Here is a 15,950-nt window from a genome sequence, read left to right on the forward strand (position 1 = left end):
ATGAACCTATTCAAGTTAATTTTTAATTTGCCATGATGTACTTCAGACACATTTCTTAGTTTCTTTAAATATCGAATTGAATTATTTGAGGGTCCAGCTTCTAATTACATTACTTTGTGAACCTAAAATATATAATGTCATAACTGTAAAAAAAAAACATTGTCGTAGAATAGCACCTGTTGTTTTTCTATTTTAGTTGCTGAATTTCCACAGAATGTCACTATCACTGAAGTTAAAAGTAGAAGTATAAAACTATCATGGATGGCACCAACTGATGTTAAGGGAGTTTTATATGGATACCGTGTCATGTTAAGGGTAGAAGGTGAATGTAAAGTGGAAGTAATTTATCAGTGCACAGATTGTGTAGGAGCAGTAAGTTGATAAAGGAGTAGGGGCAATGACCACAATGAATATATATATTGATGGACAAATGCATAAATTTTGCATTGATAAGCCCAACAGTGTACATATAGCATGCGATATAATGTCAAAACGCTTTGACAAAATCTTTTCAAATTTACATATGTAAATATTTCTTGTGACTAAATGTAGGTCAAGTTGATATTCTGTTTCAGCTTTTATTGTTCTTGAGTTGTAGACCTGTTAGAAGTGAAAAGTGATATTTAGAGTGTTGCTCATACAATAACTCAAAAATGCTTTGAAGAATTTTTTTCAAATTTAGATATTTGTCATATTGACATTCATTTCACATTTCCCTATTTTTATAACCATTGGAAAACTGATTTATTATGCAAGCCCCGTGAATTGATTTGACATTATTTGACAGAGACATTTATTATTTTGTATCATATATAAAATTATAATCTGAGAACTTCTTGTATGCCTCCTTCCCTTAACTAATTTGGTCTCCTTTTGTGTCTGCAGATGACATTATATGTCATAAAACACTTCATGTGAGAATTTAAGTAAAGGAGGGTGCAAGTTGGATATTTTAAAAAAATCCTTAATATTTAAAACCTGTTCTGTTATAGTTACCTTCTTATATTTGTGATAAAATTTGGCCAATTTTAACTTTTATAAACTATAACAATGTATAATGAGCTACAGGGGTCATTATGTGTCTGCATATGGAAATTTTCCTGCTAATCAATATTCAAATGTTGTTTTGTAAATTATGTTTTTCAGCAAACTATTCAGCAAAAAAGCTGTGAAGTCCATGAGAAGCAGGATTTTAATTATACTGATGCAAACTCAAAGGTTGTTACAACGATTGATGGTCTTTCTCCATATATCAATTATGAAGTGTGGATTGCAGCAGTGAATGGAAAGGGTGATGGGAAAAAAAATGAAACCTTTGTAATGACAGACTCTGAAGGTAAAACATGTGCATTTGTGTGGTATAAAATTAAATTAAAATCATGAAAGAGTTCTTGGAAGTGTTCAATTCTATTTTGTAGTTGAAAGACCTCTTGTATATGACAAAACTTTGGATGAAGAGTAAAAAAAACAATAAAAATCAGCTTTCTTGTATGTTTTTTAGTTTAGTTCATTTATATGTTTTGGAGTTTAGTGTGACATCCATTTTCACTGAACTAGTACACAGGGCCAGCTGAGGACTACCTATGGGTGACGTATTTTCTCACTGCGTTTGGCTCTTTGGTCTGGTTGTTGTATCTTTTTCATATTCCCCAATTCAGTTCTCAATTTCTATAAGATATCTCATAAGGGAGGGGTGTTGCTAAACGGCGGAAACGGAAAACAACGGAAACGGAAAGAAATATTGATATGGACAGAATTTAAGGGGTTCAAGTGGGGTTGGCGACAACTACCATTATCAATAAAGACTGAAATCATAAGGACTTGACTACAGGTCAGATATGTTGCACGCTAATCGTCTACGTGCATTTAAAAAAAAACGTATGCCCCTACTATACATTGGATAGTATGGGCACATGCTTATTATTTAATATGTGTTGACTATTAACGGGCTACATATCTGACCTGTAGCCAAGTCCCTATGCCTGAAATATCAAAATCACACAACATGAAGGCTTTATATAGGGTAGTAGATATCAAGGAAATAAGGAAACAGATTTGAAATTACATAACAGCTAAAAAAAAATGTCCTACATTTAGGTTTATAGATATGACAAAAGTCTGTTTTTTGTTAATCTTGCATTGCTGACCATTTTATGTATGCAGTTTCTCTCTGTCTTCTTTAGTTCAAAGGTTTACCCAAAACACAAAAGAGCATAAATGTCTTTAATAATGGGCAATTACACATAAGAAGAGTCTACTCACTATTTCTTCATGTTTGCAGAAACTATAATGAGTCACTGTCTTGCTGATCAATTTTGCTACTTACAGTTACTATCTATCTTTTTCATAATATGTATTTCTATTAGCATCCACAGTATGATCTAGAAATAAGTCAGCATGACCAAAGTTGTCAACTGACCCCTTAAAAATTTTGTAAAAAAAATCTTCTCAACTTTTAAAATCTATTGAGCCAAATAGAATTAAATTTAGCCAGAATTTTCAATAGGGTATTTTGATTGTAAAATGTATCCGATGACAACATAGTTCAACCAACAAGGCCACCATGAATAGAAATAAGATCGAAGCGTAGCTAGGGGTTTCCTATAAAAGTCTAAGGAAAATTGGAAAAAAACATAATGTCACATGGTCACAACTTGAAAACGAAATTTAAATAATATAAGGGGTCTTCAGTAACAATTGTAAGACTAAAAAGGGATGATCTGCTTTTAATTTAACTATACTGGGCCGAATTAAACCAAACTAGGCCTAGCTCAATCATTATTAGGGTATCTTATACTAATCATTATAATTTTAACCGTATTCTACATGATTTCACAGTAGATACGAGTGGGCAACACAGGCTCTTGAGAGACTCTAGTTATTATATTTATTTGTGTTGTTGTAATGTTTCACCACTGTCAAAGGTAAGGGGAGGGTTTGGTGCCGGCTTACATGTTTAACACCGCCACATTATGTATGTGCCTATCCAAAGTCATGAGCCTGTAAATTAGGGGTTGTCGTTGGTTGCTGTGTTACTAATTTGTTTTTTCGTTTATTATTTTTACCTAATTTAGGCTATTAGTTTTCTTGTTTGAATTGTTTTACATTTGTTGTTTTAGGGCCTTTTATCATGTTTATAGCTGACTGCGTTATAGAATTTGCTCATTGTTGAAGGCCGTGTGGGTACCTATAGTTGTTAATTATTTGTCACTTTGTGAAGAGTTGTCTCATTAGAAAACATAACATATCTTCTGATTTATAAATAACACTACACATATAGCCTGTGTGACAGACGAATTAAGGGCATCCGATACTGTTTCAAGGGAGTTAACTCTTGACGCAACGTTAAGCGTTTAAATTCCCGCAAAACGTCACTTTTTTCGGGACGTAATGCATGTAATTTTCCGTAATTAGAAACATAATGTAGATTTTTCGATGCTCCAATTTCTGTTTCTCCCGCATCTAACTTCTACACCATTAATATTAGTGCATTTGATTCTGACAGGATAACAGTCTAAAAAAACCATAAGAAATAAAACATATTACTGTTTCTGTGAGATCTTCAACAAAATATCTTATAGTTACAATCTCGAGATGACTGACCCTTTTGGTGCTACTAATATAATGCATGTCAATTATCATTTTTGATATGAGGAAGGCGCTACTTTAAATGCCAGCTTAATACCAAGACTATGTCCTATAAATTGATTAATTGTTGGTTGCCAGTGGCAAATATTTCATGCAAAAAATTTGATGGGCGTATAATGGTATACAGATGTCCGGCTTCCGTCTGTCCGTCGTAAACATTTTACAGCATATTATCCTAATGTCATGGTTGTTTTATGCATGATGGTCAAACGATCTGTATTCTTTTTGGTGAACTTTTTGAGTAACCAAACCAGGGGTGTTTTTATTCACAGTCCGTGCTGTATCATTTAAAGGATAGTTGATGTGCACTCATTTTCGAACGTGTCCATACGATATCAGTTTAATAGAAATTTGACAAGAATTGTACACTTGAAAAATTTAATTAACCCTAAGGACCAGAAGGACAGACAGAGGAATGAAGGTGCGATATTTTATTTTCCCCACAATGAGTCTCTCTGTTGTAAAAAAAAATATATATAGTTATAATTTCCAATGAAATTCACATAGGTAATATGTCCAGTCCTCTCGCTATTAATTCAACTGTTTTTGCCTAATCAAAAATTGAAATAATTATGGTATAGTTTCTCTTTCTGAACAAAGCATCCTTTAGCGTATTGAAGATTCTCCTTTATAAGATTTTGTTTTTGCATATATGTGAGAGTGATTTCTAAAGGTTCATGTGGTAGTGTTCAACTGTATTGACAATAAGTGCTTTTCCAATGGTTTTAATCTCAGTACAGATATAATGACAAATTTAAAAAGTTTGCATTCAAATTGCTAAATTGATGTGCTTCTTATGGCAATTGGCAGATCATTTTTTCTTTGCATTTTGATGTCATTAATGCCATTTGTCTAACAAGACATATAGCTATTAATTGGATAAAATTTCTTGAAACACAAAGTTATATATTTTTTTCTTTTTATAAAATTATTTTAGTGCCTGAAATACCTGGGAATGTAGTACCTACAGTGCAAGGTTCGACAACCATACATATTAGTTGGACTAAACCTACAATAAAACCTGGCAACACAACGTATATAGTAAAGGCCTATGAAGTTATAGAAGGAACCAACAGGCCTGTGAAAGAAATGATAGTGAATGGTTGGTACTTAATTAATGCTGTATGAATTCTATAAGAATTTAATCAGGAAAGATATTAAGCATACAAATCTTGATTTAAGGAAATATACATTGTTTGAAAAAAAAATGAATTCAAACATCTCAAAAAGAAGGACACAAACATTAATTTTCAATCTTTTCTTATTTATGCCTAAGATGTAGCAGATGGGGCATCCAGTTTTACCCTTGCCTGTCTGTTCCCATTGATGTACATAGTCCCAAAGTTGGTTTCTGTTCTCTAACTTTAGTTTGCTTCAAATAAATGAAACTTATACAAAATGCTTATTACCACAAAACACAGATGAACTTTGTATTTAGGAGGTTTCACTTTTACTGTTCTAGAGTTAGGCCCCTTCACAATTTTTGTGTTCTCTTACTTAACTTTGCCTCAACAAAATGCAATGAAACATATACACAATACTTTTTACCATAAAACAAAGAGCAAGTACAAATTTGAGTAGCATCACTTTTACAGTTGTTCAGTTATGTCCCTTTATAACTTAATATGGTATGCAAATGGGGGCATCATCTGTGTCCATGGGACACATTCCTTTGTATGTCTCATTAAATAACAAAAAAGGCATTACAAATACTATCAACTTGTCAAATTAACAAGAAAGTACCATTTGAGAGAACTCACAGTTACTGACAGCTAGTTAAAAGCCAAAAATAATTGATAATAAAAAAAAATCATGTATTATAGAGACTTAAATCAACTAAAACACATTCCAGGGATTTAGTATGTTAATGTCATGGACAGTCAAATTAAAGAAGATGTGACTTGTGCAATGTCAAAAATAAATGTATCGACAGACAGTAGCTAGGATAGTTAGGAGTTAACCTCTTTATAAATTAAAATGAATCAGGGTGTGTCTTTATACATCCTGTTTAAAAAGAATAGAAATTTAGTTATGTTTTAATTTGCTGATGACAAAATCAATGTTAGTGCCAATGTTCAAAGAACTAATTACCACATTGGTAAGATTACCTGTTACTTACAAGTAATAACCAAAGGAGTAAGTTCGGTAAGGACCATATTTGGCCCCAATTATAAAGTTCATAGTAACAAGACAATAAATGTTTTAAGTTGCCTTAAAGACATGTGAGAAAGTTAAACAGAACTGTTTTTGTCGAAGTTTAATTCTAACACGTTGATTTTTACATCCCAAAAACGGTCAAAATGAGGGATTTTGGTGAAATTTGACAAAATCAGCTGGATTTCAATCACATTAAGGAACAGGAAACATAGAGCGCAGTCGTCGACAAACTTAATATTCAAATAAGACATATCAAATTCTCTACAAACATTATTTTAAAAGATTTTTGTTGTCGATGTATACGCTCTATGTTTCCTGTCCAATAATCTAAGGACATTTACCCATTTTCATTGATTTTTTTGTGAAAAATCAATATTAGTACAACTTGTGACGTCATAATGAAACGCAGACACGTAACATTTTCAACAAAATGGCTTATTTCCTATCTAGTCATTTAATTAGCTATAATTTATTGTGATATTGGTCAATAAATCCGAATTTGAAATTTACGCTTAACAAGGGGGCCATATTAGGACCTTATCGAACATACTCCTTTACTAATCAAATCATTGTATCTATGAAAGAATCTAGGTAAAATTTTAAGTAATTTATGTTAATGAAATCTGTGACATCACTACAGACACGGGCATAATGAATGAGTTGTGATATATAAACACTGTATGATGAAGTCAAAGGAACTTTGCTGTCAAAGAAAGTAAAATTAACAATAGGCAATGGAAAATTGTCTTTTTTGTCATACATTTTAGTATGGAGTTTTTCTTTAGAAGTTGAAATGTCTAAATCTAGAAAAGGATATGTATCAGTAAAAATAGTGGGATATACTTACCCAAACAACATTTTTAGACGGGGAGTAGCTAACATTTTTCATACTAATTATACTTTAACTGTGAAGTCTTGTTTAATAACTATTATAAAGGCAGGCAGCTTTGTATCTCTCCCAAAGCAGACAATTAAGAAAGTTAAGTCTCCAATTAGGCTTTACTGATTAAAAGATTGTATGCATGATGTAAAGTTTCGGGCGTTCTCCATAAGGAATCTATTTGAGTATACGAGTTTACAACAGCAAAAAATGGTACTGGTAAATAGCAATAATGAAAATGGGTATAATCATGTGGCAATGTCAAGAGAAGTGGTGTGGGTTGCTGGAAGATTTTCATGTTGCCTGTTCTTTGTGTTGTTCTATTATGTGAACAGTATTCTTTATAATGAGAGACTGCACTGCTTATGATATTTCCTTGTTAGTAGAATGTGTTCCCATATAGAACACATCTTGTATTAGTTTACCAAAACTTGCAAGGTTCTTGATTTCTTAATATATACATATGGTCATGGTACTTCTTTAATAATAATACAAGATAGATGGTATGGTATTATCTGTTTCTGTGACATAATTATAAGAAAGAGTAGTTCAAACACAATGTCAACAACAATTATAATAAGGAGGGTTTCGATAAGGGCCAAAGGGAAAAAGGGGGGGGGATAAATTCATTTCTGAATTCTTTAAATGTTATACCACTTTCTCTATTCTTTATACTTTTTGCCCTTTATTCTTTAATCTTCATATTTTAGGCTACATCTCATTATTCTATAGTCTTTATTTTCTGTTCCATTCTTTATATTTTTGCCCATTATCATCTGTTCTGTAATCCCCATTGACACCTTCATGAAGTAGATTATCTAATACAGCAGTTATAAACCTTTGTCTGACTATTGGGGTGTTGGACTAATGGGATGTCAGACTAATGGGGTGTTGGACTAATGGGATGTCAGACTAATGGGGTGTAGGAATATTGGGATGTCAGACTAATGGGGTGTAGGAATATTGGGATGTCAGACTAATGGGGTGTAGGAATATTGGGACGACCCTGTTATATATGACCAAAATTGTATTTTTTACCCTTTAAGGAGTTATTGCCCTTTAAAGACAATTTTTCACAATTCACCTAGTTTACTTACTTTAAAAAATCTTCACCTTTGAAACTGCTGAATTATTTTCAGCTTAACTTGAGCAGAATGAATTTCAGAGTATATAGTATTAAAATTTTGTATTTTATTTCCTTAAATGTATGTCAAGAAACAGCCATTATAGCTAAAATAGAACATAAGGGTAAAATGCATCTTTTTACTTTTGAAGAAAATATGACAGATACAAAGAACATTTTAATGGAGTTTTTAAGCCACTAATTAATATATATCGAAAAGCAAAAATAATCAAATGATGAAATATTTAAGCAAGTGATTCAGGCTCTTGAGAGCCTCCTATTTTTGAAGAGATCATCCTTAAAATATTGTTAATAAATTGAAATTCTTTTATTTTAAAGGATATGACAAAGAAACTGTTGATTTCACTGGACTAGAGGAGTACTGGGACTACAAATTTACTGTAACAGCAAGTACCATTAAAGGTGCCGCTCCATCACCTATGACTAAAGTTGCTAAGACCAACCAAGCTCGTAAGTTTAATCATATTTTGATGATCAAGTATTAATATTCAGTATATTCTGCTTTTATTTCGTGTCAATTTTTTATTAATCCAATAATTAAGATTAAGAGATTGAAAGAGGAGGGGTACAAAATTGCCAAACTATTTAACACTTTTAGATATTTTTATTTCTTTCTTAGTAAAGTTAGGTGTTAATTATTTTCTATTATAAGATTGTTGTAGAGAAATTCAACAAGTAGTTAAAATTATAAATGGAAATGGGAAACGTGTCAAAGAGATAACAACCCGACCAAAGAGCAGACAACAAGCCAAAGGCCACCAGTTTGTCTTCAATAAAGTCCTTCAGCTGGCCCCAAAACAAAAATGTATACTAGTTCAGTGATAATGGACGTCATACTAAAATATACACAAGAAACTAAAATTAAAAATCATACAAGACTTACAAAGGCCAGAGGCTCCTGACTTGGGACAGGCTCAAAGGTGTCGAGGTTAAAAAAAATAATTTAAGATCTCAACCCTCCCCCTATATCTCTAGCCAATGAAGAAAAGACAAACACACAACAATACACACAGTAAAAGTCAGTTCAAAAGAAATCTGAGTCGAATGTCACCTCCTGACAATTTCTGAAACAGAAGGAAGTTTTATGGTATATATATGATTCCAGTATTCACACATGTTATCTTTATTTAATAGCACCTGGTCCAGTACAAAATTTGAATGCCTCTAGACCACAGAATCTCAACAATTATACACAGATGGTTGTGAAATGGAATATTCCAACACTACGGGAAAGAAATGGTGATATTAAAGAATATATTTTGAGCCATAATATTTCTGGGGTAATTTATTATTTATCATACAAAATATTCTTTATTTTGTAATATTAAAATGGACATGAATCAGAAAAGGAAAATAGTTTGAAATAATTACACTTTTTAAGTTGGTTTTTTTTAAGCTTTCACCTGTCACCTTCCTATAACGTCATTACACCAAGTCCATTTTTTCAACATTAAGATAGAGGTGGTGTTTTGCATTTGCGCTGATCTTGCACCATTTTTTTCTATCATTTGCGCCGATTTTTCTTTTCATTTGTGCCAATTTTTTTTAAATTACAGGTGAATGTTATTTTCCATTTATCATTGGTGACCTCTTCCGTTAGCCAGTTGTACAAATGATATGAATTGTCAATCATGATATTTTTATGACTGTTGTCCTCTGCTCACCATGGGGAGATGGGAGTAGGATGTCAAGCAGGATAAGTCAATGGAAACGCACTATGTTTACACACCTTAAAATCAAGAAGTAAAAACCTAAGATAAAAGCACTCTGTTTATACTACAATCACGAATTAAAAATCTATTTATAACATTAAAATCTATAAAAACGCCATACATTACAATCCTTTTTTGTGATAACGTCTCTTGTATATTTGTAGAAATTGTCAATAACGAAGTCCATTTGTTCTTTCTCTGGCTTACATACTGATGTGGGCATTTCTAGAGTTTAACATTTTAACAAACATAAGTAAACAATGTTTATAACCAAATTTTACCAATATACCTTCCCAGGTATATAGTACATGTACCATTTACTCACCTGTGTTAAAGTGAAAATGCAATTAGGAGCAATATAAAATCAGCCCAAATGCAAAAATGAAATTGGCGCCAATGAAAGAATAACAATTTTAATAATCAGCCCAAATGTCATACGGCCGGTAGAGGTGATAGATACAAAAGAGACAATCAATATCTTACAAGATGTCATAATTATTTTGACTAAGTCTAAGGTTTTAATTGGAAACTAATTTGTTTATTTGATCATCAAATGTAAAAGGTTTAAAGTGGAAGAAATTATTAGTAATTTATGGTTTCAGAAACGTATCCACCTGTTTTAAAAAAAATATATGTATTTACAGAAACCGACACCAGAAATCTCTATAACTTCTGCTGATTCAGACAACTTGATGGAAACTTTGTCTGTAAAAACAGAGAAATGGTACAAAATAGAGGTATGTTTTGAATTAGAGAATATATTCAGTTGTATGTTGATAACATACAAATAAGGAGTTAATATAAAAAAGAAGATGTGGTATAATTGCCCATGAGACAACTACCCACAAAAGACAAAATGACACAAACATTAACAACTATAGGTCACCGTACGTCCTTCAACAATGAGCAAAGCCCATACCGCATAGTCAGCTATAAAAGGCCCCGATAAGACAATGTAAAACAATTCAAACGAGAAAACTAACGGCCTTATTTATGTAAAAAAATGAAAGGAAATCAAATATGTAACACTTAAGGGCATATCCAACAGTTTCATGGGAGGTAATAACAAACGTAACCGTCGTCTATTGTTTCCCGTAATTTCACAGTGTTTCAACGACGTCATAATGGCCGTCTGGAAAGGGCGGTTTCTTTCCTCACGGCGGGAATCGACAAAAAAACTCATACAGAATATTAACAGAACTAGAACTCAAAACTTAAAAATATTGGGGGGGGCTAATAGCTTAACTCAAGATTTTGATCATTATTCAACTTTATCTAGAACGGCATTAGTTTTACCGCTAGCAAACTCTTAATATCTTGATAATGTATCAATCATTTACTTCAGCTCCACTTTCGCCTCGTCCTAAATATGCGTGATATATTTGCCACTGGAGCAAGGAAGCAATCAATTCATCAGTTTCATATAGTGATGCATAATTATTAGTTCTCAACTGCTAATTGTCTCAAACAGTTTTCCAGTTTCTTATGTTATTTTTAGCTCACCTGGCCCGAAGGGCCAAGTGAGCTTTTCCCATCACTTTGCGTCCGGCGTCCGGCGTCGTCCGGCGTCCGTCGTCGTTAACTTTTACAAAAATCTTCTCCTCTGAAACTACTGGGCCAAATTGAACCAAACTTGGCCACAATCATCATTGGGGTATCTAGTTTAAAAAATGTGTGGCGTGACCCGGTCAACCAACCAAGATGGCCGCCACGGCTAAAAATAGAACATAGGGGTAAAATGCAGTTTTTGGCTTATAACTCAAAAACCAAAGCATTTAGAGGAAATCTGACATGGGGTAAATATGTTTACTAGGTCAAGATCTATCTGCCCTGAAATTTTCAGATGAATCGGTCAACCCGTTGTTGGCTTGCTGCCCCTGAATTGGTCATTTTGAGGAAATTTTGCTGTTTTTTGGTTATTATCTTGAATATTATTATAGATAGAGATAAACTGTAAACTGCAATAATGTTCGGCAAAGTTAGATTTACAAATAAGTCAACATGACCGAAATGGTCAGTTGACCCCTTTAGGAGTTATTGCCCTTTATAGTCAATTTTTAACCATTTTTCATAAATATAAGTAATCTTTTACAAAAATCTTCTCCTCTGAAACTACTGGGCCAAATTAATCCAAACTTGGCCACAATTATCTTTGGGGTATCTAGTTTAAAAAATGTGTGGCGTGACCTGGTCAACCAACCAAGATGGCCGCCACGGCTAAAAATAGAACATAGGGGTAAAATGCAGTTTTTGGCTTATAACTCAAAAACCAAAACATTTAGAGGAAATCTGACATGGAGTAAAAATGTTTATCAGGTCAAGATCTATCTGCCCTGAAATTTTCAGATGAATCGGTCAACCTGTTGTTGGGTTGCTGCCCCTGAATTGGTAATTTTGAGGAAATTTTGCTGTTTTTGGTTATTATCTTGAATATTATTATAGATAGAGATAAACTGTAAACAGCAATAATGTTCATCAAAGTAAGATTTACAAATAAGTCAACATGACCGAAATGGTCAGTTGACCCCTTTAGGAGTTATTGCCCTTTATAGTCAATTTTTAACCATTTTTCTTAAATCTTAGTTGTCTTTTACAAAAATCTTCTCCTCTGAAACTACTGGGCCAAATTAATTCAAACCTGGCCACAATCATCTTTGAGGTACCTTGTTTGAAAAATGTGTCCGATGACCTGGCCATCCAACCAAGATGGCCACCACGGCTAAAAATAGAACAGGGGTAAAATGTAGTTTTTTGCTTATAACTCTGAAACCCAAATCATTTAGAGGAAATCTGACAAGGAGTTAAATTGTTAATCAAGTCAATATATATCTGCCCTGAAATATTCAAATGAATAGGACAACCGGTTATTGGGTTGCTGCCCTCCAATTGGTAATTTTTAAAGAAATTTTGCTGTTTTTGGTTATTATATTGAATACTATTATAGATAGCGATAAACTGTAAACAGCGATAATGTTCATCAAAGTAAGATCTACAAATAAGTCCACATGACCTAAATGGTCAATTGACCCCATAAGGAGTTATTGCCCTTTATAGTCAATTTTTAACAATTTTCATTAATTTGGTAAATTTATGTAAATTTTTACCAAATATTTTTCTCTGTTACTAATGAGCAAAGTTCATTATAGATATAATTGTAAGAAGCAAGAATGTTCAGTAAAGTAAGAACTTCAAACACATCACCATCACCAAAATACAATTTTGTCATGAATCCATTTGTGTCCTTTGTTTAATATGCACATAGACCAAGGTGAGCGACACAGGCTCTTTAGAGCCTCTAGTTATTTTATATTTTATTGCTAAACGAAAATTTTAGAATTTCTTTCCGCATCTTTCTCTTTGAATTCATTTGTTTGAATAATCAATAATAATATACTAAGTAGTAGTAAAATTGAGAAAGGAAATGGGGAATGTGTCAAAGTGACAACAACCTGAACATAGAGCAGACAACAGCCGAAGGCCACCAATTGGTCTTCAATGTAGCGAAAAACTCCCGCACCCGTAGGTGTCGTTCAGCTGGCCCCTTAAAAATATGTATACTAGTACAGTCTACGTCAGTGGTTACATTGTATGCAGCAAAACTATGTAGAGGGCAGTAGAACAGAAAACAATCTCCATTGTATATATATGCAATAACTCAATAACTCATATATCTACAACTGCAAAAGGCGCAACAGATGTGTTAAAATAAGCCATGCGACTTATTTTAAGATTCATGTGACCTTTGATGTTGTTTAGAGATCTTATTCGAAATTCGTATATCCCTTCAAACATTTTTTAGCTGGTATTTTAACGTATAGATAGCGCGAAACTCTCCCTACTCTATGCATCAGATATTACGACATTTTTATTTCGACTAAACGAGGCTGCAAATTTATACATCAGAGCAGCTAAACAGCTGCACCCAATTTTAGCAAAGATATACACGTAACTGTCGGACGGGAGCAGTCCAGAGATGTGAATATTTCTATACCCAATCAATCCTTTTTTTATGAAAAACATTTTAAAGTTATACATTAACACGACAGCAACCCAACGACACATATAATTCAAAACACTAAGAGTCAACATACAGATTTTTGTTATAGCTAGAAGCCTGTAAAGAAAAAAAAACAAAAACTGCAACATGCATATATAATACGGAGTCGTTGAGATTTTAGACAAGTGTTTGGTTGCAAAATTTCACGTGTAGTGCTCTTTATTGATTTCGATATGTGAAATTATAGACAGTGTGATATAAATCAGTGTAAGAAAACACTTCTTTGTAAAGTAACGGTAAATTAAATAATGATTATAGATGACGGACGTCAAGTGGCATATTAAATGAATAATCAGACAAAAACATCAAATGGAAATATAATATGAAAATTAACCCTGCTGACACACAGAAACAGATTTCTAACGTGTACGTAATACATTTGTTTTAAAAGAGGGATGATATATACCAGAGCCGGGGACTATTTTAATAGTTTGTAATTCCATGGTTTGCATGTTTCACACCCGGGTTTCACAATTTTGACGAACACAATAGTAAAGCTAACTGAAATATTATCTCGTACAGATACTGGTCCATTATAAACAATAAGATGCGATATGAGTGCTATCGAGACAACTATCCAACAAAGTCACAGTGTAAAAATACATTTGTCTGCCACAACGTCACACTGCCTTTGAAAAATTAGCGGGGAAATATAACGTTACGTCCCAAAACGTCTTAGTTTTTGGCGCTTTTTGTGAGGCTTACAGAAGGGATTGAGTAAACAATATTGTATTACTCAATTTTTCTCAAAAACGAGTATGGTGACAAATATTTTTCAAAACGTTATGACGTTCCATTTTTTTCAAAGAATAACATATCTTACTTTGGTCAAATCGACGACGTTAGAAATGTTTAAAAAAATCTAAAATGTGCATTTCAAATGTTCATTTCTTGCCGTTTTGGGGGGTAACCATAACGTTTTTGGCTTTATTTGAGTAAAATTAATTCTTTAAATGGTAAAGTTAGATTTTTCTAACCATTTTGAACTATTTTGCTTCAATTTGAGCCCCATTATATAAGTATATGTTGATTAAAAAATCATATTTATTTTTTTTAAATGAAAAACGTTTGTTTCTTCAAAATTCAAAAATCTTCAATTTTGGAATATCTTGAAGAGAAAAAAATCTCACCGTTAAAAATAAACTGTTGGATATGCCTTAAACTAACAACAACCACTGAATTACAGGCTCCTGACTTGGGACAGGCACATACATAAATAATGTGGCGGGGTTAAACATGTTCAGTGGCGGATTCAGGGGGGGGGGGGGGGGGGCGTAGATTGAATACTTATTCAAGACCAGACTGTAACCTGCCTGCTGGGTGTAACCTTTAGGTCTCCATTTGTCGACCTTCATTCTAACTTCCTTGTCATTTCAGACACTTTCGTAATCTTTGGTGAATTTGGAACCCCTCACTTCGGTTCTCTAAGTTATGTTGGGTGAAACATATCAATCAAACATTTTGATGAAAACTGCTTGTTTGTCTTTTTTAACTCGTGTCGGTTGTATTGTAAATTTAATCGAACTTCCTTGTCTATTTTTAACTGACAAGTCCTACCTATATCAAATATATCAGTACATAGCTTTGGATCAATACTATCATTTTATGATAGAGAATTAATAGGGAGAATACAGCATAAAAAATGTCCAACCCTTACACTTTACAGCAACTATAACATATACATGCCCCAAGACAGGAACCGTTTAAATAGTGCATATTACCCTTATTTTATGTTTTTAGGACTAAAAAGGTACCAAAAATGTTTCGCCTCGCTCTGCTCGGCGAAATTCAAAATCTCCGCCCCCCTTTCAAAAATCCTGGATCCGCCCCTGATGTTAGCAGGATCCCAACCCTTTCCTAACCTGGGACAGTGGTATAACAGTACAACAGTTAAGGTAGGATTTCCAATGAGACATCTATCCACAAAAGTTCAAAGAATTGAATGTAAGCAGTTATAGACAATGATAAGCTATTTTGTTTTACAAATATTTTTCACACTAAGGATTTTTATTTATTTAAAGAGGTTAACTTAATTAAAACGTGTCTAAAGCCGCAGTACCCAAATTGCACCCATTGATCTTAAACAGCTAAGAAATTCTTAAGACTTTTCTATGAGACTAAACAATTTGTATTAGGATAAATAGACAAAATAAATGTCTAACAAAATAGTGAAAATATTCAAATATACACTAAACTTTCATAATTCATTTCAATAGATGAAGCTTTCAGTGGAAAAGAAAAATGAACTAAAACGCCGCCATGGGACATTCACAATAAGTCATCTTTTCAAAATGAACAAAAAATTCTTTTTTTACAAACATCCATTCAAAAAGAAAGTTTGCACTAATGTCA

General features: G+C 33.0%; 1 protein-coding gene across 1 annotated transcript in view; it reads left to right on the forward strand.

Moving 5' to 3' along the window:
* Positions 1-15,950, forward strand: part of LOC139493010 (phosphatidylinositol phosphatase PTPRQ-like) — a 279,255-nt gene that overhangs the window by 243,039 nt on the left and 20,266 nt on the right. The window contains exons 23-28 of the mRNA XM_071281153.1: positions 197-372; positions 1,147-1,336; positions 4,586-4,750; positions 8,148-8,279; positions 8,964-9,109; positions 10,186-10,278. Of these exons, the coding sequence (XP_071137254.1) occupies positions 197-372; positions 1,147-1,336; positions 4,586-4,750; positions 8,148-8,279; positions 8,964-9,109; positions 10,186-10,278 (902 nt within the window). The remainder of the gene's footprint in view (positions 1-196; positions 373-1,146; positions 1,337-4,585; positions 4,751-8,147; positions 8,280-8,963; positions 9,110-10,185; positions 10,279-15,950) is intronic.

Source organism: Mytilus edulis, chromosome 10 (assembly GCF_963676685.1).
Source record: "Mytilus edulis chromosome 10, xbMytEdul2.2, whole genome shotgun sequence".
Classification (NCBI taxonomy): domain Eukaryota; kingdom Metazoa; phylum Mollusca; class Bivalvia; order Mytilida; family Mytilidae; genus Mytilus; species Mytilus edulis.